This window comes from Barbus barbus (assembly GCF_936440315.1).
Source record: "Barbus barbus genome assembly, chromosome: 3".
Classification (NCBI taxonomy): domain Eukaryota; kingdom Metazoa; phylum Chordata; class Actinopteri; order Cypriniformes; family Cyprinidae; genus Barbus; species Barbus barbus.
In genome coordinates, this window is record NC_136731.1 from 19,738,458 (window position 1) to 19,762,110 (window position 23,653).

General features: G+C 41.0%; 1 protein-coding gene across 1 annotated transcript in view; it reads right to left on the bottom strand.

Annotated features, from left to right (window-relative positions):
- Positions 1-1,707: 1,707 nt before the first annotated feature.
- Positions 1,708-23,653, bottom strand: part of LOC306850023 (uncharacterized protein) — a 69,387-nt gene continuing 47,441 nt past the window's right edge. Inside the window, exons 23-67 of the mRNA XM_079385437.1 lie at positions 23,158-23,211; positions 23,014-23,058; positions 22,592-22,645; positions 22,231-22,275; positions 21,748-21,801; positions 21,142-21,186; positions 20,876-20,929; positions 20,477-20,584; positions 20,338-20,391; positions 19,996-20,049; positions 19,854-19,898; positions 19,638-19,691; positions 19,501-19,545; positions 19,321-19,374; positions 19,192-19,245; positions 18,764-18,817; positions 18,521-18,628; positions 18,212-18,301; positions 17,970-18,023; positions 17,775-17,882; positions 17,566-17,673; positions 17,434-17,487; positions 17,291-17,344; positions 17,089-17,196; positions 16,666-16,719; positions 14,722-14,775; positions 13,775-13,828; positions 13,541-13,594; positions 13,347-13,454; positions 13,222-13,275; positions 13,073-13,126; positions 12,933-12,986; positions 12,796-12,849; positions 12,598-12,705; positions 12,399-12,452; positions 12,196-12,249; positions 10,546-10,653; positions 9,980-10,033; positions 9,776-9,811; positions 9,443-9,496; positions 9,054-9,363; positions 8,024-8,136; positions 7,837-7,905; positions 6,947-7,180; positions 1,708-3,996 (exon numbers count right to left, since the gene is read on the bottom strand). Coding sequence (XP_079241563.1) covers positions 3,850-3,996; positions 6,947-7,180; positions 7,837-7,905; positions 8,024-8,136; positions 9,054-9,363; positions 9,443-9,496; positions 9,776-9,811; positions 9,980-10,033; positions 10,546-10,653; positions 12,196-12,249; positions 12,399-12,452; positions 12,598-12,705; positions 12,796-12,849; positions 12,933-12,986; positions 13,073-13,126; positions 13,222-13,275; positions 13,347-13,454; positions 13,541-13,594; positions 13,775-13,828; positions 14,722-14,775; positions 16,666-16,719; positions 17,089-17,196; positions 17,291-17,344; positions 17,434-17,487; positions 17,566-17,673; positions 17,775-17,882; positions 17,970-18,023; positions 18,212-18,301; positions 18,521-18,628; positions 18,764-18,817; positions 19,192-19,245; positions 19,321-19,374; positions 19,501-19,545; positions 19,638-19,691; positions 19,854-19,898; positions 19,996-20,049; positions 20,338-20,391; positions 20,477-20,584; positions 20,876-20,929; positions 21,142-21,186; positions 21,748-21,801; positions 22,231-22,275; positions 22,592-22,645; positions 23,014-23,058; positions 23,158-23,211 — 3,438 coding nt within the window. The 3' untranslated portion in view covers positions 1,708-3,849. The remainder of the gene's footprint in view (positions 3,997-6,946; positions 7,181-7,836; positions 7,906-8,023; positions 8,137-9,053; positions 9,364-9,442; positions 9,497-9,775; positions 9,812-9,979; positions 10,034-10,545; positions 10,654-12,195; positions 12,250-12,398; positions 12,453-12,597; positions 12,706-12,795; positions 12,850-12,932; positions 12,987-13,072; positions 13,127-13,221; positions 13,276-13,346; positions 13,455-13,540; positions 13,595-13,774; positions 13,829-14,721; positions 14,776-16,665; positions 16,720-17,088; positions 17,197-17,290; positions 17,345-17,433; positions 17,488-17,565; positions 17,674-17,774; positions 17,883-17,969; positions 18,024-18,211; positions 18,302-18,520; positions 18,629-18,763; positions 18,818-19,191; positions 19,246-19,320; positions 19,375-19,500; positions 19,546-19,637; positions 19,692-19,853; positions 19,899-19,995; positions 20,050-20,337; positions 20,392-20,476; positions 20,585-20,875; positions 20,930-21,141; positions 21,187-21,747; positions 21,802-22,230; positions 22,276-22,591; positions 22,646-23,013; positions 23,059-23,157; positions 23,212-23,653) is intronic.

Below are 23,653 nucleotides of genomic sequence, written 5' to 3' on the forward strand. Positions count from 1 at the left end.
TCAGGCTTGATGCGTCAAAAAACCAAATAAGAACAGGCACATATGGGTGTATGCCATATGGGTTTCAAAGCGAGATCAATATGTGTCTTATGTATGTTGCCCAGTTGGGCCCCATTCAGGTTCTATATGAGATTTATGTGGGCTAATTCATATAGGGCCCAAGTGGAACCCGCGGACAAACCCATCTAGGCCCCATATTGGCCCCATCTGGGTCATAAGTGGGACCAATATGGGTCTTATATGTGTTGCCCAGTTGGACCCCACATTAGGTCACAGTCAGGCCCCATATGAGATTCATATGGGCTACTTCAGATGGGGCCCACATGGAACCCATGGACAAACCCATGTAGGGCCCATATTTGGGGCCCACATGGGACCCGTGATAGAATGTTGACTGGGTACTTACACGTGTATGGAAGTCGAGAAACGCAATGGTGCATGGGATCGTCGCATGCAATGATGTATCACTGCTGAAGTAGCTGATTGGCCAACGTGAAGTAGGGTACAGAGGCAAGAACCATTATTATTATTATTATTTTGTACAACTGCTCCGGTCAAACTATAATATGCACATTATAGCCGCTCTCTCTGAACTTCCAAGTCGTAGATTAACTGCTGCGTTGCTTAGCAACGCCAAGCAAAGTTTGGATCTATTTTGGGGGGCGGAGGATGAACGAACAGAAATGAAATCTAAACGGTAGAAAATACAAATAGATGTCTTAACTTCGTTAGTTGGTAACAGTTGTATAAAATCAATATAACAAGTATAACACGCAAATCGCTTCATTGTAAAGAGCGCAAATTGATTTTGACCCTCTGCATGCGTCAAAATCCGACGTTGAGGGTGTGACCCATTTAAAAAGTCTATCCTTTGCAGACTTAAACCTGTATTTTTTTATTGCAAGATAATGCCTACATCTAGCCAAATTATTTGTCATTATGACCATGAAACCTGAACTCCAGCCCACGCGAGAGATTCGTTGGTTGCTCCCCCCCCCGCGTCAGAATATGAGGGATTTATATGGACGTGTATCTACGTTGAAAAAGCGACGCAAAGGGGGTACCTTCTGCCTCGGATGTTGACGCCGGGGGCAATGGCCAAGCGTCGATATGTGGATAATAAGGTGTTTCTAGGAGATGCGCTTGTTGTGCCAACAACATGAAGGCAATTTATTCACTTTCAAGAGGTGAGCGGGTATCTCTTACTGGTTTCAGAATGCTTGGTTTGTGTGCTTATAAATAATTGCAGAGGTTGAGAGGAGAAAAGCGCATTAGCAAAACACGCAGCAGACAGGGACAAACGAAGGGGAGGTGAACGGGGTGGGTTGCCAATTCCCTCCCCTATTTCATTGTGTCCCTCCGCAGATATGGTTAATTCTCCTTGGCTCACTTTTTAATCTAAAGCCATTTCATTATTTACACACACACGTACACACAAAGGGCTGTCTGCTTCCCCTTCTCCTCGTGGTTCCTCTCCTGGGGAAGGAAACAAAAGTTAATTGAAATAAATGAACTGGGGAGTGAATCAGAGTTGATTACATCTGCGCGGTAGGAAGTGATGTTGATTACAAGTGCAGAGAGAGCACTTGCTTGTCTGTTGCCTTTACAGAAGACATCACAGTGCCTCTGATCCTCTCCAAAAAAAACACTTGCCTCAGAACCCCCAAAATTGCTTGCACTTCGAAGACAATGAAAAGGTTTCCTTAAAAGAAAAGCATTTTTTAATTCGCTCATCACTTTTTCACAAATACAACTGCCAGGCAACAGATTAGTATCATCATTCATACTTTAGAATAACTGTACACCATGTAAAATTAGTAGCACAGACAATCTACAAAGGAGGGTTCAGAGGTCAGGATGGGCAGGACTGAACTCAGTTTAGGAATGAGGATACCATAGCAACCAGGCCAATTAATATTTAGTCATTCTGGGATTGTCCAATTAACAAATTTGGTTGTTCCACATTATGTAGTTTCAAATCAAGCAACCCCTGCCAACAGATAATCAATATTTTTGTAAAGAATATTGTAAAATGTGTTGTGCTGATTAACAGATTGAATAGTTTGCTTTATGTCAGTTCCAAATCAAATGATATCCTTGGCTTAGTCTGTATTTTTGTCTTGCTTCCCAGGACAAATATTGAAAAATTCTTAAATCAAGATAAATTTACTTGCAAAATGACACAAGTCTTGTTTTCTGAAGAAAAGAAAATAATTGCGTTAATGTTTAAAACTAGAAAAATATCTGCCAATGGGGTCAGAAAAACAAAACTCAAACAAGATTATTTTTCTTACCCCACTGGCCACCAAAACTTGCTTAGTTAGAAAAAAAGATGAACAAAACATGGTATGTCATGTACTGGAAAAGTAGCCAAAAATACTGAGTAAAAAATATTTTTGCAGTGTATAGTTAACTTTAAAATGTTTTAATGTTAAAGTTAAAAAGTGCATAGTTAAATTTAATGTTTTTTTTTTGTTCAAATTGAGAAAATATAGTGTAAAATTGATCGCCATTGCTCACTAATCAGATTTGGAAGTTTCTTCTTTCATTTTCAACCGAGAGTAAACCTTTTTTTTTATTATTTTATGAGTAAACATTGGGTAAGATGCATTTACTCTCAGCATTTTTGTGTATGCCAATATATTATATACATATCAGCATTACATCATTGGCTTGCCTGCTCTTTACACTATATTGGCTATATATTACAGCACTTTTTTTAGTGTTTATTTCCCTCCATTAGTATTATTAAGCAACACAGAAGTCTTCCCTTTTAATACCTCTGCCCCTGAGACAACAAATTATTATTACACACAGCAAAAAAAAAAAAAAAATCACCTTAGCACCACAGTGGGAACACACAACAAACAAGACATATCAACACATACACAGCACACGATACTCTGAGGTTGATGATCAGGAACTTGGTAATTACAAATTCAGATACGAATGTGTTTACATAAAAAAGAAGCACAATTTAGTCAGGCTTCAGTGTAATGAACAAAGGTTGATACTCTAGCACCATGGAAACATGGATCACTGACAGGCAAACATACTAGGCTGCCCGCTAACAAGACAAGCAGCTTAAGTGAGCAGACTACTTTACATATTAATAAGCAACTGGTCTAAATTTGAGTCATGCACATAAACTGCTTTGCATTTTGAAAAGCTCGGGCCTTATTTAACATTGTTTATGTATGAGCTTGCACTGATTAAAGATGAGTAACTGCAAGTTTGATGCGAGGGAATATCCAAATGAGGAATTACAAACAGATCGGGGTGGTATTTTCTTGTCAAACTAGTAAAGAGGTATAAATTTGCCTCAGTTGGCATCACATTGCAGTCAAGGCAGGAAAATGGGTCTCAGAAATATTTACTCTTCAATGTCAAAGCTGATCCCTCAAGTGGCAAATTAATTTCAAATCATCGCTATCAAATGAGACAAACAAATATGAGATCCCAGTCACAGGCTGTAAATTCAACATATATGCTACGGGCTAAAACGGTCTGTGGCGCAGATGACAGACAAGTTATGTATTTGTTTTTCAGTCGGAGCAGTTCTGGGAACTCTAGCAGGTCATGCCTCATAATTTAATCCACAGGTGAGTACAGTATAAAGACAGATGGAAAAAGAGATAAAAAAAAGACTTCCCTTTGATAAATGTGCTTAGTTTGTCCTGGTTGGCATCCTTGCGTAGCCACCATGGATTTTTGGGCTTTTGCAACCCATCAGATGTTCAAAAGTCATTTGGAAACATGCCACCAACCCACCGTCTACATATTGTGTAATAAATAGCACTCGTGGCCTCGTTTCTTTAGCTGGTGAGTCCTGTGATGAAGCGCACTGTGTTAGCCATTAAAACACACTGGTCCAACATGGAAGCCAAACTTCTGGTTGTTATTCCCAAAGTCTGATACTGCCACATCTATGACCGGAAGAAGCTCTGATCGCGGAGAGTCAATCTGCAACACGGTCCTCTCCTGACCCTTACGTGTCTGTGGGAAGAAAATAAAATGTGAGCTGAAAGAAGGCTTTTATAGTGTATTTTTGCTCTGGGATGAATTGCTGAGTGTATCCCTGTGAGGTTCTTCTGCTGGATAAAGCATTAAACTCTTGCTGAAATAGGCTTATTTGGGTGCTATTTTAGAATTAGCGTGTTCTGATTGTTTTTAGCTCCCCATTCTCCACTGACAGAAGGCTAATTTGGTGATTCATTAAACTCCAAGAAACTAAGTGTGGGCATTTTTTTCTAAGGAAGTGTTAAACTAATATTTTCCATACAGACAAAATTGCTGTTTACAAACAAACACACGGTGACGGCATAAACAGGCTCTTTAGGCACCCCAGAAAAGAGCTGCTTTAGATTAGCACTTCATTTAAAGCAGCAAAAACATTGGTGGAGGTTTGGCCTTCTTTGGATTTCCACCATGATAAATGGATTAGGACTGTGGATTTAACTTGGGATTTGAGCACAGATGCTTTTTGTGAAAGGATATGCAGATTTAAACCCTGCAAATAAAATGTTAATTTATTTTGAATGGAATAAGTACTGCAACTATCGAAAAAAATATGTTAAGTCTATAGCCCCTTTCACACATACAGACTTTACTGGAAAATTATTGGTAAATTGCCATAAATACATCATGTGTTAACAGGACCTTTTCAAAAATACTGGTAAATTTGTTCTGGCAATTTGAGAAGTTGTAACATTGCCAGTAAATTGCCAGAATTCTGTTCATAACGCGCTGACATAAGATGTCTACTCTAGGCCAATCCAGAGCCACTGAAATTCAAAATTCAACGGCTCTGAGCCAATCATAACAATCTGACGGTATGAATTTACCTGTCATTTGAAAACGATGTGAGAATGGTATTACTGTGTGAAAGGGCTTATGTAAGATTGCCAGTGTGGTCAAATGTATACTTGAGAATTAAAAGATGCATACAGTATAGCTCAGGGCTATTCAATTGGCGGCCCGTGGGCCCAATCCGGCCCACCAATCATCTTCATCCGGCCCGAGGAAGAGTATGCAGGTGGCACATTTGCCTTGAATTGTTCTTGCACTAATTAGTTTGTCCACAAGGTGGCAACATTGGCCCGGGCCAGTCAAAAAGAAAAGGGAGAGACGCAATAACAACAATCTACCGGAAACTGCAACATCAAGATGGCAGCGTTGACAAGCTCTTATGTGAGGGAGTTATGAGATATCCACAATTGTGACGTTAGTTAGTTTAAACAAGTTTAAAGACAGTGTTATCGGTCATAACTTCTGGCGAGAAATAGCGACGACACTGGACGAAGATTTTTATCAAAGCAGGAAGTATAGTTTAAAAATCTGCGTGTTTGGCTGTACTTATAAGCTGAGCCACTTCAGACAAGCATGCCAGCGCTTCAATGGACAAAACCACACACAATAATGTAAAAAAATTTGGTTTTAGTGAGTTACCTCATAAACACAGTCTTAAATCAGTTATAAAATCCCAAATTACTGTAAAGAGTTGGGAGAAAATTGGATATGAGACACATCCGCGTCAGGTTTTATTAACGAAACGGTGCTGCTTTTAAAGTGAAACCTGCTGCTGTCTGTGATTGATGTAAATCAAGGAACTAAAGAAAATGAGAAATCACTTTACTGCTCTGCTTGCTCATTAACGTTTGTAGCTTGAATAAAGAATAATTAATATAGCCTTTGCATACAATTTATAGTTTGTGAAGATTGTTTTAAGTTCACTTATAAAATAAAGTTATCATATTTTATATTTATAGCCTATTAAATGTTAAAAATAACAATATTTCAGTTATACTGTAATATTAAATTAATATTAAATAATAAAAAATATTAAATATTTTTTAAAATATATAGATTTAATAGAGACAACAGTAACATTATTTGTATCAATGATACTTCTTCATTAATAATAGGCTAGTAAAAAGATGCCATTAAATACATATTAAAAATGTACCATCTTTATGTTGTTTCTATATTCATTTAGAAGTTCAGTGTGAAAATATGACACAAATATATTAATATGCATTTAGTCACATTTTTTAATTACAGAAAAAATGTGTGATTATTTGTTTTATTGAATGGCAGACAGCACTAATGTTAACCTTTTATAGATGTTACTGTTGGTAATATTAGTTAATTTTACAGCTGAATATGCATTTAAATTGAATTTCCAATTTTATAGCCCCCCCCCCCCAGAAAAAATTGGGACGGCCCCCCACCCCCTTGGCCCCTTCAAATGTTCAATTCGATAATCTGGCCTTCAAATGAAGTTAATTGAATAGCCCTGGTATAGCTCATTTGCTGGGTAGCCAAATATGTGTAGTTTTTACTTTTACATGCCTGATTTCTATTTAAAAATTGCACTATATGTTTGAGGGTGTTTGTTCACTAACCTGTGGACAAACTGGTTGTCTGACAAACTAAAACACTGATTACAGTGTTTATACTATTTAAATACTATTTAGATTATTCAAAAGTTGTGGGTCTACAAGATTTTTTCTGAAACAAAAAATCTCATATGCTTTACAATGCTATATTTATTTGACCAAAAATACAGTAAAAAAACAACAACAGAAATATCATAGTAACATTAATATAATATTGCTTTTGTTTATTGTAACATTTTAAGATATAATTTATTCCTGTGATGGTAAATGAATATTCAGCATCATTACTCCAGTCACATGGTCCTTCAGAAATCGTGCTGATATGCTGCTCAATAAACATTTCTCATTATTATCAATGTTGAAAACACAGTTGTTGCTGAACACCATTTATTTTAAATAGAAATATTTTGCTACATTATAAATATTGATTAATTTAATGCATCCTTGCAGAATAAAATTAATTCCTTAAAAAAAAAAGAACAGTAGTGTAGCTCAATATCAAAACCAAAATCTGCTTATTTTAATTTCATAAATAGAAATCTCCTCACCTGACAACCATCATACAGTGCTTTGATAAAGGGCGATTTGGCTTGCATCATCTCCTCATCGTTGCTGCCACGGAACCGTACGGCATGTTGATGGCTGTGGCTCGCCCCGTCATACCAGCCGACAGAGTTCTGGCAGCTATAGGTGAAGGTCTGCGTAGCTGTGGCACTGAGGAGCTTCAGGAAGGTCAGCTGGACCACAGGAACTGGATTTCCATCAGTGTCAATATAGGAGAACTGCAGCAAAAGGGAATCATGGGTAAGGAGCACTCAGCTTAAAAGTATCAAAGACGGTTCTTTAGACACATTTATTGCATGACATCCATACAAACTCGCACACCCCTTCTAGATTTTATTTCTAATGAAGGCAGGAAAGAGTGACATCTGTCTGCCTAAATCTCCATAACAAGGTCAGATGTTGCACCTTACGAATGAGCTCCGAGTGAAAAAGGCTTTAGCTTTTAGTCTCAAGCTACATTTAATGAGTCAAGACGGATGGAGGTCGCTAGCGTGCACTCAAGAGAGTTTGGCCCGAGGCGTTTCAGATAGAGACGCATATAAATTCCATCATATCCCTTTTCTAGACCAGACATACCATTTATTTATTTTTTTTATCAAAGACATACACCCATTGAGTGATGCACCTCAGTTGATTGTTTGACAGTTTAGAAAATCTCTTTCACCATGTTTTGCTGTTAATTTGAGAGTAAAAATTCTATATAACAACTGGTCTATTTATTGCATCAGGCAGTATGTTTCTAACAGACTGTGGGGCGACAATGAAATTAAATGTTCTAAAACAAAAAGGTGTCTAGATTCAAACTTGGTGCTGCATGCATGCTGACAGTAAGACAGTTAAAAGATGAAAGAAAAACATTTGAAGGAAAAAGCACCTGTTTGCCCTTTCTGTACTGGCTGTACCAACTGCCAGGTTTTTCTTTGTTCCAGGCAGCCAGCTTCACCTGTATTGAGAGATGAGAAGACAGATCAGACGTGTTTTTCTTCAGACTCCAGAAGGCCTATTGAACTGAGACTGTAGGAAGACGTGTGTAGTGTACGTGAGTATGGTATGAGTGTCACCATTTCAAATCGTTTATCAGGGTGCAGACAGGTCTCCCCCTCCGAAGTGAAGTTGCAGAAAACCTTAATGGAGTCTCGATGGCAGCCTTGGTTTGGGTCAATCCAGTATTCACCTAAGAGGGGGTGGATTGCAAGACCTCTTTAAATAGTTTTTAAATAATCATTTAGCTGGGGAGAATAACATGGGGAAAATTCACTAAATAGTCACTTTCAGTATTAAACACACAAACAGCACAAACACAACTCTTTTCTATGTAAATTAGAATCATTAAAGATACTGCTAGTGCTATTTGCCAAGGTCATGTGGCATTCAGAATTGAGAATTCTTTTTAAATTACAATTCAATTCCTGAATTTAAATTGATGTAGACTCAAAATGTATTTCATGAAAAATGAAGACATGCCTGTAGCTCAAACTGAGTATGGCACTCACAACACCAAAGTCATGGGCTCGATTCCCAGAGAAGCATAAATTGACAAACTGCATTTTGCAAATGCTAAATGCATAAATTCAAACAAATTAAAATTCAAAGAAACCTCAATAAGCGCCATTTCTAATTGCCACATTCTGTTTTTTTTTTTTAAAGCTTTTTCAGGTATCTGGTAGAATGTAGTGATTCTATATAGTAGAAGGGTTAAAGTACGCACATCCAAAAATGTCTTGGCCTGCAAGATCTGCACACGGTTAATTTCTTTGAATAAAGGGAGATTAACAGTGTGCAGATCATTTTTCTATTATTTAGTGATTCCATGTAGTTCCATTGAAGTTTGTCAGGTTGTGGTTGTCTGCAGCATCTTTTACAACCAAACACTCTGAACTGACCTGCTTGATAAGAGAATTGCACTGTGCAAATTTTATTCAGCTTAGATTGTGCGCTGTTACCTGATTTGCATAATTCCTTTAGTAGGAACAGGCAGCAGGCAGCATGTGCAAATAAACCAAGACGGGCACAATTAGCAGGCATTCTTAGTGAATTCCCCCCATCGGAGAAATTAATTAACTAATGGGAAATGTGTGTAAAATTCCTCACCATCTTTATATTCTGTATGACACAACATCAGCTCCTTGCATGTGCGGGCAGGACTCTCGAAGGTCCCGAGTGGTTTTCTCATGAGCTCCACCTCTGTTTTCATTGAGTTGAGTGAAGCAAACACCTCCTCCATGCCTTCTGGTTCATCCAGAGACTCGTCTGCCTGTAGGAAATCCTCCATGTTGAGCTGGACTGCTTCCTCGTCCTCGCTCTCTGCCCTGGCTCCGGCTCCTTGTCGGTTTGAGTGTCTCCTTCGCTTTTTACGTCCCTCTCTGAATGGCAGAGGCTCGATCATAGTGGCTGATGGGCCCTAGAGAAACAGAGTGAGACATGAGGAGACAGGAAAGCAGAAACAGACAGAAAATTAAGGAGATATTATGATGGCTCACAGGTGGTCCAGGTGGGCCAGCAGGTCCTGGATCTCCTCTTGAACCGATGGCTCCCTTTGGGGGAAGAGAAACAGAAACAGTTTAGTCAGGCATCCCTAAAATTGGCACAACCCTCAAAGGGCCCTGCCAACTCAGTGCCTCATATGGCGATTCGTTCAGAGGGATTATCCAAGATAGAGCAGCAGAATGCAACTCAGGCACTGACAATGTCTTTCACTCAGGTTTCATAACAGAAGCAAAAGCTCAGATCAAAACAAACAAATACCATATAACAGAGAGGCTGAAAAACAAGATTGCAATGAAATATATATATACATATATATATATACAGACCTGGTCTCCTTTAGATCCTTTCTCACCTATTGCACCCTACCAGTGAAAAAGAGAATATCAGTAATGAAAAACAGGCATATGATTCCACAAATAAATTTAAACCTAACAGGTACCTTCAAAAGTAGTTGCCTTTCCACTATAAAACCAAGAGATAATCAATAAAGAGAGTGAGAAAAAGGAATGCATATAAAAATGACAACTCACAGACAACCCAGGGGGTCCAGGTGGGCCAGTCAGGCCGCGGGGACCACCAACACCCTATTATTAAGAGATCAAAATAACATTTTCTTTAAGACCATCCTTAACAAAGGCAGTTAAGGGGTGTATGTGTAGCATGATTCTAATATATTTACACTGTAACAGTTTCAGTATTATTACCTAATATTTTTCATTGGCACCTGACAACCAAGATGAAAATCTCTATGGTGGCTATTGGTCATTCATGCTAACATTTGCCCAACAATCAATATACAAAATAGATATTAAATTAAAATGCATCCTAACGTTCTAAGAAATTGGTCATTCAAAAAAATTCTAGCTAAAAATCCGTTTTAATTGAACATTTCTCATGAAACATTCTAACTTTCTTAATTTTTTTAGCATGTGCTCAGAGAATTTGTGATTGAGAATGTTTGTGCATTACAGTTGCCTACTATAATTATACATACATTTTAATAAAACTCAATGAAAAACTCCAACACAGACCAGAAATCTAATGCTAATATACTATATAGTATAAATTGTTTATAAAAGCAGAAATGTATACATACACCATCTCCTTTAGGGCCTTGTACTCCCTGATTTCCTGGCAGGCCTCGATCTCCTTTTTCTCCCATCTCTCCTGGAGGTCCAATCAGTCCAATCAGCCCAATATGACCCTAGACAGCACAAAGAACAGCAGAGCTAGACTAGTGCACTACAATTACAATTACAAAGTCATTACAATTACAAAGACTTCACAATATTTCACAGTGAGCACAGTGCCGGGAAGTTATGCTTTGAGAGTTTTATGCTTGACTTTTGTGAGAGATGTAATTGTTGGTTTCAAGCTGTTCAGTTATGTTCTCAGCTCTCTCAAGCTGTATTGTTTGGGTTACGTGAAATGAGCTTAAAGGTCCCATGACATGCTGTTTTTTGGATGCTTTTCTATAGGCCTAAGTGGTCCCTAGTACTGTATCTGAAGTCTCCTTCCCGAAATTCAGCCTTGGTGCAGAATTTCAGCCACTACGAGCCAGTCCCACAATGAGCTTTCCTTAGGACGTGCCATTTCTGTGTCTGTAGCTTTAAATGCTAATGAGGAGGAGAGAGGCGGGCAAGGTGGAGGGTGGGTGTGTGGCCTTAACCAGCTTGCGGCCACGGTACCATGCACTAATGTTGACAGTGGATGTATCGCAATGGCTCGTAGACACGCAGTCGTTCAAGCTTTTCAGTTTGACCCAGAATCTGATCCGGATGGAGAAGCACCGGATGAAGAAGTTGCAACTCAGCGGCTACAGCAGGACCATCTCCGAATGGTTCGTTTAAAATATTGTGTCTGGATACGGTCAGTGTTTCCCACACATAGACTTTACCTGGGCGGGCCGCAACAATATCCACGGCCCGCTGCCATCAGCTCCCGTGTCTCACACACGAGCGCGTCTTTAGAACAATATGTAGTAACTTCCAGACCCTTTTGGTGGCTTTTTTCCCATAACGGGTACATACTAACAAAAAAACCTATCATTCAGTTGGAAGATGCCTCCAGTACTGCCCCGCGAGCACGAGGTCTGACTCTCCCGCTCTCCTGACTCTCCTCTCTCGGCGTCTGTTGTGACCATAGACTGTAAAGGTTCTGACCAGCGAGCGGCAGAGAAGCAGCGCTTTCAGTTTGCCTTCAAGGGTTAACATGTATTATTAATGGGTCGTGTTTACTATTTATACTTGTTTTATGTATGACAACAGAAAATATGTAAATGTGAACAGCTTTATTGGGCATTCAGTTGTATTACAGTATGTGACAGTTCATAGAGTAGAACAGATCTGAAGTGCCAAAAAACAATGCTTCGCTCGTTTGCAAGCCATGATGTCTCTTGAGGAAAAAAAAAAATATTGCGCTCGCCTCATTTTCTCATGGGCGGGCAAAGCAGAGAAAGGGGAGGTAACCTTTCCCCGTATGACGACATAAAGCAAAGATTCCAGATTGGGCCATCTGAGCTTTCATTTTCTCAAAGGCGAAGCAGGATACCCAGGGCTCGGTTTACACCTATCGCCATTTCTAGCCACTGGGGGACCATAGGCAGGCTAGGGGAACTCATATTAATGTTAAAAAACCTCATAAAGTGAAATTTTCATGCCATGGGACCTTTAAGTGAAACGAGCACATCTATGATGCAGTCAGGTATCATACCTCACAGTGTCAAGTGTTTATGATTCCCTCATACCTTATCTCCTTTAATGCCAGAATCTCCTTTCAGTCCTGGTAATCCAGCTGGACCCTATATAAAGCAAAGCCAGTCACAAAGTTCAATTTCATTTTGAGGCAGAATTTTCTACAAGCCCCAAATCATTTGCCTTCTTTTCTTAGAGCAGCATTTGATACAGTTATAGATCGATATGGGAGAGAAAGAAGTGGTGAAAACCCTACCATAGGTCCTGGGGGTCCCGTTTGCCCTGGAGGCCCATTTAACCCTTGCTCCCCCTTAAAAAGGACCAAACAGAGTGGTAAGTTCAAGATAGATTAAGCGGTCAGAGAGATCAGTAATAAGAGCGGGTAAGTAATGTTGTTCGATATCTGCTATCAATAGCAGATTGGCATACTGTAACATAGATGTGCTTAGACTCACAGCAGAGCCTGGAATCCCACGCAACCCCTCTGGACCAGGGTTTCCAGGGTGTCCCTGTGGTCCAACAGGCCCTGTTTTTCCCATTGGACCCTCGGCACCAGCAGAACCCTAAATAAGATAAAAATGTCAGTTGTTCTTGTGTAAAACTATGCCATGCTATATGAGAGTTTAGATGAAGATTTATTTTAAAAGACTCACCTTTGCCCCCTTTTTTCCCTGTTTCCCTTCTTTTCCCTCGGGACCTACATGACCCTGTGTAGAAGGAGACTAGTGATTAGATTACAGAGGTTTTTTTTTATAGTATGGGAATCATTCAGTACACAATAGAATCCCACCCTCCGTCCAGGTGGCCCTGGAGGGCCAGGCTCTCCTGAGGCTCCTGGGGATCCCTGTTCAAAACAGAATATTTACTTGAATTAGTTTTACAAATGTATCATTAAATCGATATCTCTAAGTGCTTGAATACTCTACTTACAGCTTTGCCAGATTCGCCACTATCCCCTTTAGCTCCTGGCCCACCATCTATACCCTACAACCAAAATTATATTCAAATAACCACGTGAAATTACCATCAAAATGTATCAATCTTGAAGCTTGTATTAATGCAGGTGCTGCTGCACTTACATTAGCACCTGGCTCTCCAGGGGCCCCTGCGTCTCCAGGAAATCCAAGGGGACCCTATTGAGGAAAATGGATGGTGTCAGAGTAAAAATATCCTGACAGTTTTAACTATAGGAATAGTTACTCACTGGGTGTCCTTTGGGTCCATCTGATCCAGGTGTGCCTCTGATTCCTGGGGGTCCTGCGGCCCCAGGGGGGCCAGTATCACCTTTCTCGCCCACTTCACCTTTGTCTCCCTTGACATTAAAGCAACAGGGTGCTTAGTGATACATGGGGGATCAAAGACTAATGAGAAAAGAGGTAACAGGAAGAAATTACTTACAGGGGGGCCAGTTTCGCCCACATTTCCTGGATTCCCTGCTTCTCCATCCTCACCCTAGATACAGAGCAAAAGAGACCGACAAAGAGAAGCAAAAAGAAAGAAAGCGACCATCCATCATAATTAGGCTTACATGTTCACGTAGTTACAGAGGCAGTACCCTCCAACAAATAAACACAACCTCCCCCATAAATCACAAAAACACTTGTACATATACACAGTGAGAGAGAGGTCTACCTTTTCTCCCACCCTTCCTGGCTGGCCCACTCCGCCCGGCATGCCCTGAGGACCCTTGCCACACAAAACAAAACTGAGTCAGTTTCATACATAATGCACGCAAGGCTGTCTCCTCTACTTGCAGACTGTTGACATTACAGTGATGAGATTACAGAATACCGAGCATGCTCTCTGTGCATATGCAATCTTATTAAGCTAAAACGCCATGTTGTTCAGCTTCCTCCTGGCTGAGGCGTTTATGGCTGCAGTGGCTGAGAATGAATATCTCGAATGAGTCTAAACTGAAGTGGCTGCCCTGGTCTCTGGAGTCTCTCTGCTGAGTGCCTTGAAGTGAGGTGCACACATGAAGCCAAATAGATGACCAGCACATCCATACTGTCCGCTTTTCATACGGTGGGCACAATGAGCCCCGGTACACAACTCTTCTCTTCTCCTCTCCCGCTCTGTGAAAGTGCTGGTGTACAGGTCACTGCTGCGTCTGTCTCGGTTTTCTCACTTTTCAATTATTAACACATGGGAGATGTTAAAAGGCGACCATTAATAGAGGTAAATATAACTCTCTCTCAGGGATGATAGTCTAATATTCCTTAATCATTCATAGAGAAGTAAATATAACTCTTGCAGAAGGATCATATCCCACTTCTTGTTAATAATTTAACACTCAAAATCAGCAGAGGGTGGGGAGAAAGAGATATGGGGAGGATGAAAGTCTGAGGAAAGAGAAATGAGGTGTCGTATGTGGCCTCATAACAGCCTGGGGGGTTTTCATCTGCAGCAGAGTGTTGATACACAGGACAGGTTCTTTGGAGTCGTGAAACAAAGACTCCTCATTATGTCTCAGCAGTACTGGGACAACAATCCTTAATCAGCGCTAATCTACTGTCCTGCACTTGAACCCTACTGCACAGGAGGTTGATAGACAGGAAGGAAAACACAAAGACACTTACCTCTCCCCCAATGGGTCCCTGGGGGCCACGTGGGCCATGTTGTCCTGGAGGGCCCTGATGAGAAGCAGAAAGATTAAGCATTTCCTACATATCATTAGACATGTACTCTCTCTTTCACTCTCTCTCTCTCCTCTTTTTGCACAATCAGCACCTTTCTCTGTGTCAGGGGTGTTTTTTTTGTACATGTCTGACATGGTGGTGACAGGCTATTATTACAGGCGGCCTGAAATTTCTTCTCTGTGTGCTGTGTCTGCGTTTTAATGAAGACCATCTCGCTTCTCCATTCTCTGGTTACACTGCATGAATTCTCAATGCCTGAGGCATACCTCTTATTGCTGCGGAGGGCAGAACACGAGCCATTAATCAAACTGGCCAAAACTGTTGCTAGCACACCGCACACGGTCTCCACCGAGAGATATTAGTACAGCATGAAGCATCCAGCTGGATAGACTACAGCGAGGATCAACACCAAGACTGAGTGTGTAGTCTCAAAAATATACAATACCCCACTCTCCAGAATCCATCACAGAGGCTTAACACAAACTGGTACAGCGAAAATGGGAAATTCAGTGGCTATGCATTAGGTCCTGGAAATCCCATGATCCTCGGCATTCACTCATGGATGAGATGTTCCCAGTGAGGTCCTGTGGCTTTGTTTTTGCCCGGTTTTGATGCACTTCATCTAATCGTGCAAGTGTGTGGAACCATTGAGAATCTTATTTTGCATTCCTTCATGGTTGACGGAGCCGTGAGAAGACTGTCACAAAGGAGTGCGCTCATTAGACAGCCCAGGCTCACGGTAATCTGATTAGCAGATGTCACGCTGCCTTCCACTTCAGAACCAGCACCACTCTCTTTCTTCTGTCACTCTCGGCTCACACAGGTCTGACACTTATACACTCACACACATGAATGATGCCCCAGTCTCACACAGCTTCTCTCATGGTTTCATCTTTCAGTGTATTATAGTTCTCTACTGACTCTCATCCTACACACAGTCCTATTAAGAGAAATGCTGTGTTGTTTTGGAACGTTGGACTGACTTAATGTGATACTCGAGTGAATGATTATTTTTTCATGAACAAGTTTGTACTATAAACTACTATTTTATGTTAATGTAACAAAAGTGTAAATGTGAGTTGTACTTGAGGCTCCAGGAACAAGTTTGGGAACCACTGGCTTAGAAAAGTTAACAGCACTCTTGTCTTTGACAAGTGACATGATTTGAGGAATCATTCAGGTTTGGGACAACATGCGTGTAGAAGTACTTCTGAATTTTCCTTTCTTTTGGAGAATTTAAAAATTCCATTTCTATATTTGCGGTCTTTGAATTTGAACTGAGGTAGCACATCAGAGCTGAACTGAACCTCCTCGAATGCCTCAATTGTAGAGCTGGCTGTTTGAATGACTGTAGAAATTTGTGCTTTTTTAATTTATATATGAAGAGTTCAGATGCAAAAAGCCTCTAAGTGACATTTGAAAATGTCTTTGAAATTTTTCTCAGGCTCCTATGTTTATGTTTAGTCATTTCACAGTGATGGCAATGAAGAGAACCTATTCATTGCCATTAAAGTGATATTACTGAACCTTCACATAGGAGCCTAATAAAATGCTAATTTTAGAAGAAAATTTCAAATGGCACTTAGAGGCTTTTGCATCTGAATTCTTCATATACTTTTTTTATATCAGACCATTTCACAGACTAGCATGGAAGAACACTTCAACTCAGTTATGATCAGTTTAAATCAGAATAATTCTCCTGTGTGATTCATCCCAAATTCAATTAAAAAATCCAACTCAAGAACTAAAAAAGTTTTTTTATATACTGAATTTTTTCCAAACTTTCTGCATGCAATGTGTAGCATTTAGGGGTATTACACAGGCTAAAAACTTATACTAGAGCCAAAATATTCATATGAGGAGTTTAAGAAATGCACATCTTACCATAGCTCCAACATGGCCACTCTCTCCCTTCTCTCCAGGGGGTCCTGGCATTCCCTAAATAAACACATTTAAATTTAGAGTCATACAGTTTCAAAATTAAGGTGGATTATTCCCCTAAATGAACTGTGAAAACTATGCCCCATCTGGATGAAGATGAACTAAGATTTTGCAAACAGTGCATTCATGCATGCAGTCAATAGATAAGGACATCTGGAACTGACAGAATGCTCAATATGTAACAACACAGGGATGCAGGCTTAAAAATGGCAGTCTACTTGCAAAAACGTCCAAAAAACCAACAACCTTCTGTTATTGGTTGTATTTTATAGCCCCAACTCTAATTTCATAGGTTTTGTTTGGTTTAACTAACCTAACTGTGGAAAGATGGTCTGAAAAGCCATAGATATGTGGCATATGCTGTACCTGCAACCCTGGTGGTCCAGTCGCCCCTTTGAAACCACGAAGACCTTCATCTCCTTTAGGGCCGTACATTCCTTGCTGTCCCCGGGGCCCTGGCTCCCCATCCAGACCCTGAAAGAGACATCAGCACTGGACTGTGAACACATACAGAATTCCAACCAGCATCACCCTCACATTGGGTCACGCACACCACACTCATACATACCGGTGATCCTGGCTGTCCAGGAGGTCCTTGGCTCCCAGGTGGCCCTGGGGGACCCTGTGAGATAAAACAGAGATATGGTGATACATACCTCTAATGAAAGTTCATGTATTATTCAGCACTTATGACAAAATAGAGATACTAACCCCCTCTCCCTTGTCTCCTTTGCTGCCTTTCTGCCCTGGTCCTCCTGTCTCCCCCTGAAAAACATACTCATGCTCATAAACAACAACCAGCCTGAGCACAAGCAACTGTTGAAAAAGTAGCCGAAGCTGTACCTTATCTCCGTCCTCTCCAGGTGGACCAGGTGACCCTGCAGGACCAGGTAATCCCACAGGCCCTTGTTCTCCATCTCGTCCAGCAGGACCAATTGAACCTCTCTCACCCTGAAGAGGAACAGAGGTAATTGGTCATTACTCTTGAAGCTACTCTAGCACAGTAGTAAATCTTCTCATTTCACAGAGTAAAATATCCTGTCGACACTCACCGGCTCGCCCTTCTCTCCCATTGGCCCAGGGGGGCCAACACCTCCTGTACGACCAGGCTGACCAATGGCACCTGCAGGTCCAGCGGGTCCTCTTTCTCCTGTGGCACCCTATACAGACAAAGGAATTCAACATTTTAGTTAGGTGAAGTATACTGAGGAAAACACATAAGAGGAGGAAGGTGAAAAAAGACTTACAATTGGTCCTGCAACACCAGGGGGGCCCTCCCCACCCTTCAGACCTGCAGTACCCTAATAGACCATAAATGCAAGACAGTATAGATTAGATAGTTGTCAAAAAAATCCTACAGCATTAAACATCTGCCTATTTGTAAAAAGCCTGCTTTCATATTGGAACAGTTGTCACTTATGTAAAGGTAGCAGCCATCACAGTAGGGATTATAAGAAGATATTCTCTCAGATGTGCTGAGGTATGTTACCGGAGTGCCAGGTAAGCCTCTTTCTCCTCTGAATCCATGACGCCCAGCAGGACCACTCTTCCCAGGCAGCCCTGCAGGGCCTGGATCTCCCTGGAGACCAGAGAACACAGAAAAATGGATCTCAGTTTCCACAACTCTCTCACTCATTAGGAGTCATCCATCACTCTTTATAGGCACTGAGCCATGCTGGGAGCTCTATTCATATTAAATGAGCAGAAACATATGGAGTGTAATGCGCAATGTAACATAACTAGATGAATGTTTTTGGGGTGTTACGTGATGATGATGATTTCAATGCTGATATCTAACCTTGGCACCCTCTTTGCCTGTGACTCCTGGCAGACCTTGCTCTCCAGGGGGTCCTGGGGCACCCGGATGTCCCCTGTCACCGGTGGGGCCAGTCTCCCCAGTTTTTCCCTAGAATAGAAGATAAGTGAGACAGCTTTATTATATCAGATCAAACATTCATAAATGTTGCATAGCTTCATGGAACTGAGTAAAGACCATGAAGCAGGAAGGCATTGTTCATCCAAGCCTGTGTGATCGACTTACCTGTGGGCCAACCACTCCAGCAGGCCCAGGGGGTCCAGTCATTCCTTGAAATCCCTGTATGGAAAAACATGAATGTGAAAATGTTTTTTCCCACTGATTATAAAACAACTAATTACTGTTCAGTGTATCTAGTTATGGAAATTAATTTAAAGCCCAAGATGGCCCCTGTCCCAAATGCTGTCCTCATGATGTGATGCTGTATAAAATGTCAGGTAGTAATTCACGGTGAAGTCTGCATTAAAGCACTTGTGTGAGTAATTAAATGACAAGTGGAATATACAGTGGTCTTAATTGTCATTTAACAATTCAGAAGGCTGCTCACAAGTCACATCAAATGTGTCACCAGTCCACATCAATCGCACCATTTGGGACATGACCATGGTTACCTTTCTCTGAAATGATTCTTTTTAAAATATGAACTGACTCACCGGCTCTCCCCGTTGGCCTGGATGACCTGGCAACCCATCCTTTCCTGGAGGGCCCTTAAAAGAAAGGACAAAAAACGTGAGAGATATCCTTTTATTCTCAAAGAGTTTTTTTCTTTGCTGGTCACTTACGTTTGGTCCCTTTGGCCCGGCTTCTCCATCGCGTCCTTGTGGACCTTGAGGGCCCTGAAGCAGAGCAGAAGAAACACTGTTATTCATTTATCTCCGGCAATAAAAAGAAATGTGAAATCTCACATTAATCTGGTTGATTGACCGTGTAATATGAGGAGAATTGTAATAGATAACACATACTCGCTCTCCTACGGCACCTTGTGGGCCGTCATGACCAGCAGAGCCCTGTGAATAAGACAAAGAAAGGGACGTTGCATGAATTTAAACACATACAGGACCACCTTTTTAAAATGGAATCTATAGGATGGATTTCTTACCTTGGCTCCAGGCTTTCCTGTTGGTCCTCTTATTCCTCTTCCCCCACGTGAACCCTACAAACAACAGGAAGCAAACACATAAATATGCTTATAATGGATGCATGATTAAAATAATAGTTCAATCAATTATTATTGACTGCTCCCTTAATAATCCCTGTATGTGTTTTTGGTAAAACCACAGAGGTTTTACATTTCATTAGCATGCTTAAGACTTACATTTGGACCTCTTTCACCATCGGGACCAGGCTGTCCAGCAGAACCCTGTAAAGAAAGCATATAAAAAAATGAGCACATAAACATTGATGCAGCAGGGTATGTGTAGTCCCTCGGACAGTGTACTATTGCACCGGCCTCTTACCCTCTTCCCTTTCTCTCCTTCCACCCCAGCTGTTCCAGGAAAGCCCTCTGATCCCTGTGGACCGACTCGAAGGTTAATCAATTACCACATTCCATTCATTAATCAACCTCTACATTTAATTAACCACAAATTAACCTCTAAAGTCCCATTACCATAAATAAGCTAAATAATAATTGTAGTTTCAGATAAGCTATTAATAAAACAGCCTCTAAATGGCCATTAATCATCCTCAGTAAAAAGTTGATCTTGAAATATTAATATGCCATGACTGAAACTTGCGGCTTTCAGATTTCGGTAAAAAAAAAAAAAAAAATTATTGTTATTTCATTGATAATGCTTTACCTTGGAGCCTTGCCTGCCGGGATATCCAGGCAATCCTGGAACACCAAGTTTGCCCTACACATGGAATAAGAAGTTAGGAAACTGAAGGCAAACAAAAATAATTGGAATATAAACAACGCCAAACAGAAGCAGCAATTACCTTTTCTCCAGCAATGCCCGCAGGTCCAAGCTCTCCCAGGGGTCCTGATTGACCCTTCAGCCCTTCCGGTCCATCTTCACCACGACTTCCAGGAGCCCCATTATTACCCTGGGCATGCACACACACAAGTTATGCCATCAAAAATATACACTTTTACATTTTCTGAAGAAATTGAGAGTTTGAGAGTGGTTACCACTGCTTTTTAGTTGTATGTTTTGGGCAAAATACCTTTCCTCAACAAGCTGCATGATATGAAGTGCAATTTGCATCAACAGCACAAACAGCGTGGGACCACTCAAATATTGTAATTGAATACTTAATGCAATGGAACACTTTTGAGCAATAATAATGATGTTTGTTTTAACAAGCACATTATTCAGGCTGAATGGAAAGACTCACTCTGTCTCCTTTGATGCCCATGTCACCCTTGGCCCCTGGGAAACCATCTTCACCCTGTAACAGACAAAAATAATTAAATTAAATTAGCCGGAAATACCTTGAAAATCCTCCACATAGATGAAAACATAGATGCACTCAAGAAGCCAAGAAAATCATACATCCTGTGATAAAGCATAGTGCTTTATCACTACACTGAACACTGAATGTGTCTTCTCTTACCTTGGCTTTGTTATGAGAAAACAAGTGGATTATGTTTTTTCTCTTACCTTCTCCCCCTTGCTACCCTTCAGTCCCCTCACCCCATCTGCGCCCTGTTAGAAAAGCACAAAATATATCAGTATACCGCAGGGATCTCTGCACATTTCCAAACCTTAGGTAGGAAATGTTCACCTGAAAGGCAGAATCTCAGATAGGCTGTCTTGACATGAATACCAGCACTGACTGTTTAAAGTAATAAAAGTCACGGCTTACAAAATGCTGGAGGTAAGACATACAGCAACAAATAAAAACACCATTGTGACAGAATATAGACACAGACGATAATAATCTGGATGACAACTTCGGAGTAGATTTATGTGCTATCAGGATAAATCCATTTTTATTCCTTGACCCCATGCTGAAGGCATCACACACTTCCTCACAAACAAGCCCAGACAGGTTTCGTTTTCCTCCTTGTTGCGTTTTCAACTGTCCATCATGAGTGCTGCGCACTGTCAAGGTTTTTCCGGGGAGAATTAAACTGGTCTACCTGAGCCAGTTGTCTGCCATTCACCCACAGTCGGACTGTCAATCAAAAGTCCCCCATCCTAGACAGAATGTCTTTGAGTGTCTTTGGAGCTAACCGTACAAGCTGCTATCTCAAAACTGCTCACCTTGACTCCACGGGGCCCGGGATATCCAACCGGCCCTTGTGCTCCTGATAAACCCTGAATAGAAAAAGAGCCCATGTTAGTTTAGTGAAGGGGAAAGCACTGCACTAACAATACCCTGTCATTTATCTACGATTAAACTATTGCAGCCCATGTGTCCCGACGACAATGCACTCGCATGAATGCTTGGTGATGATGATGCAGCGCAAGGGTACATTGGTGAAAACGAAACAATGACCGCACAATGGCGATGGCTTGATTCAAGTGTGCAATTACTTTTGTGAACGGTGATAATTTAGCGACTGCAGCTGGAGCGCCTGTAACAAAAGTTTTCAAACAGAGGGGACCATGGCAGGGCAGGGCAGTGCTTTTCTGCGTGGTGCCGCATTTAGACTCTTGGCTCTCTCCATTTCCTCTTCAGAGTTTCACCGCTTATTCAGGTCAGTGGAGCAGCGATGTGTGTGTGTGTGTGTGATTGTAACCCACCTGGTGTCCCTTCTCCCCTGGGGGTCCCTCTCTTCCAGGATGACCCTGTGATTTGAACAGGATAACCAGTTGTTAGCATGACAGCAGGCTGATTAGGGGACATCCTGTTTCTGTGAGAGAGCTAATGAGCCAGCACAAAAGGCCAGGCCTGGACTAAGGACTCTGCATCATCACTTTTTCAGCATTCTGTACATGAAAATTATGCTGTGAAGATTTATTGGGAATGTTTGTGATAGCGGATGAAATTCGCTAATGCGCATGTGTCCGTATGCTCCATAGTGTCCCCTGCTGGCTGGTAGAGATACTTAATAAAACAAATAAAAAATTCAGTCCTGTGATAGTTTTGGAGAACAGTACTTACTGGAGGACCATCAATCCCAGGAAGGCCCTGCATTCCAGGTTTGCCCTCAGGGCCCTGTTTGAAAAAAAAAAAAGCAGAAACAAACAAATAAAAACACACACACGCAAACACACTCAATATTAAATCCTCTGATCCAAACCACAAACCAAAACCTTCTTTATACCCAGCATGCCCAGCTTGTTAACTGCAATCAATATCCATAATGTGCTTAGGCACATTTGAGAGAAGATGTGTGTGCGTGTGTACGTGAGGTTTCACTATTGATTATCTGTCTAGATTCATATGGAAATCTGAATAAAAGCACACACACTAAGATGCTCACTCACCCACACTCAACACTTCTTTTCAAATGCTCATCTACTAAGGGGTCAAAGTCAATCAGTGCTTTAAAACTGAAATAAAGCAAGACTTGTAGAGTTTACCTTCTCTCCTGGCAGGCCTATAGGCCCCTGTGGACCAGGGAAGCCCTGAAAAACAGCATAATTATTCATTAAAAGGCAAAAGTGTACATTTACATTGCTGGCATGGCTTCAGTAGGCGATACTGGAGTGTAGATAGATGTATACCTGTATGCCTGGGTTCCCCTGTTGACCTGGAGGTCCAGGCTCACCAGGTGGTCCCTGTAAAATGGTAGAAAAGTCATCAGTTTTGTGTGATAATAATCATCATTTTGTAAAGGCATTCGTTTAAGATGTCTTCAAGTCCTCCTGGGAAGTTTCTACTTGGTTTGCAAGTGTAATTATGACATAATTGTAATTATGTGTTTGTTAAATTTATTTAAAATGGACATGGTGGGCTATTTCATTTTTATTTCTTTATTTCATTTTTTTAAACAAGATGATGTGTTGCTCTAGTACCACAAAATCAATGGCAAAGGATCTGCATTATTGGTGCTTTAAGTATGTGTTTTAGCTCTCCCCAGCTGTCACTGAGAACGTTGGGAAATATATTTTTGTTGCTCAGGGGTGTTGCCTCATAAACTGGCTAAATGAGTAGTATTTTCTGTCGAGCTTTATAGCTGGTTTTAATCAATAGTACACAAAGTGCATACAAACTAAAATG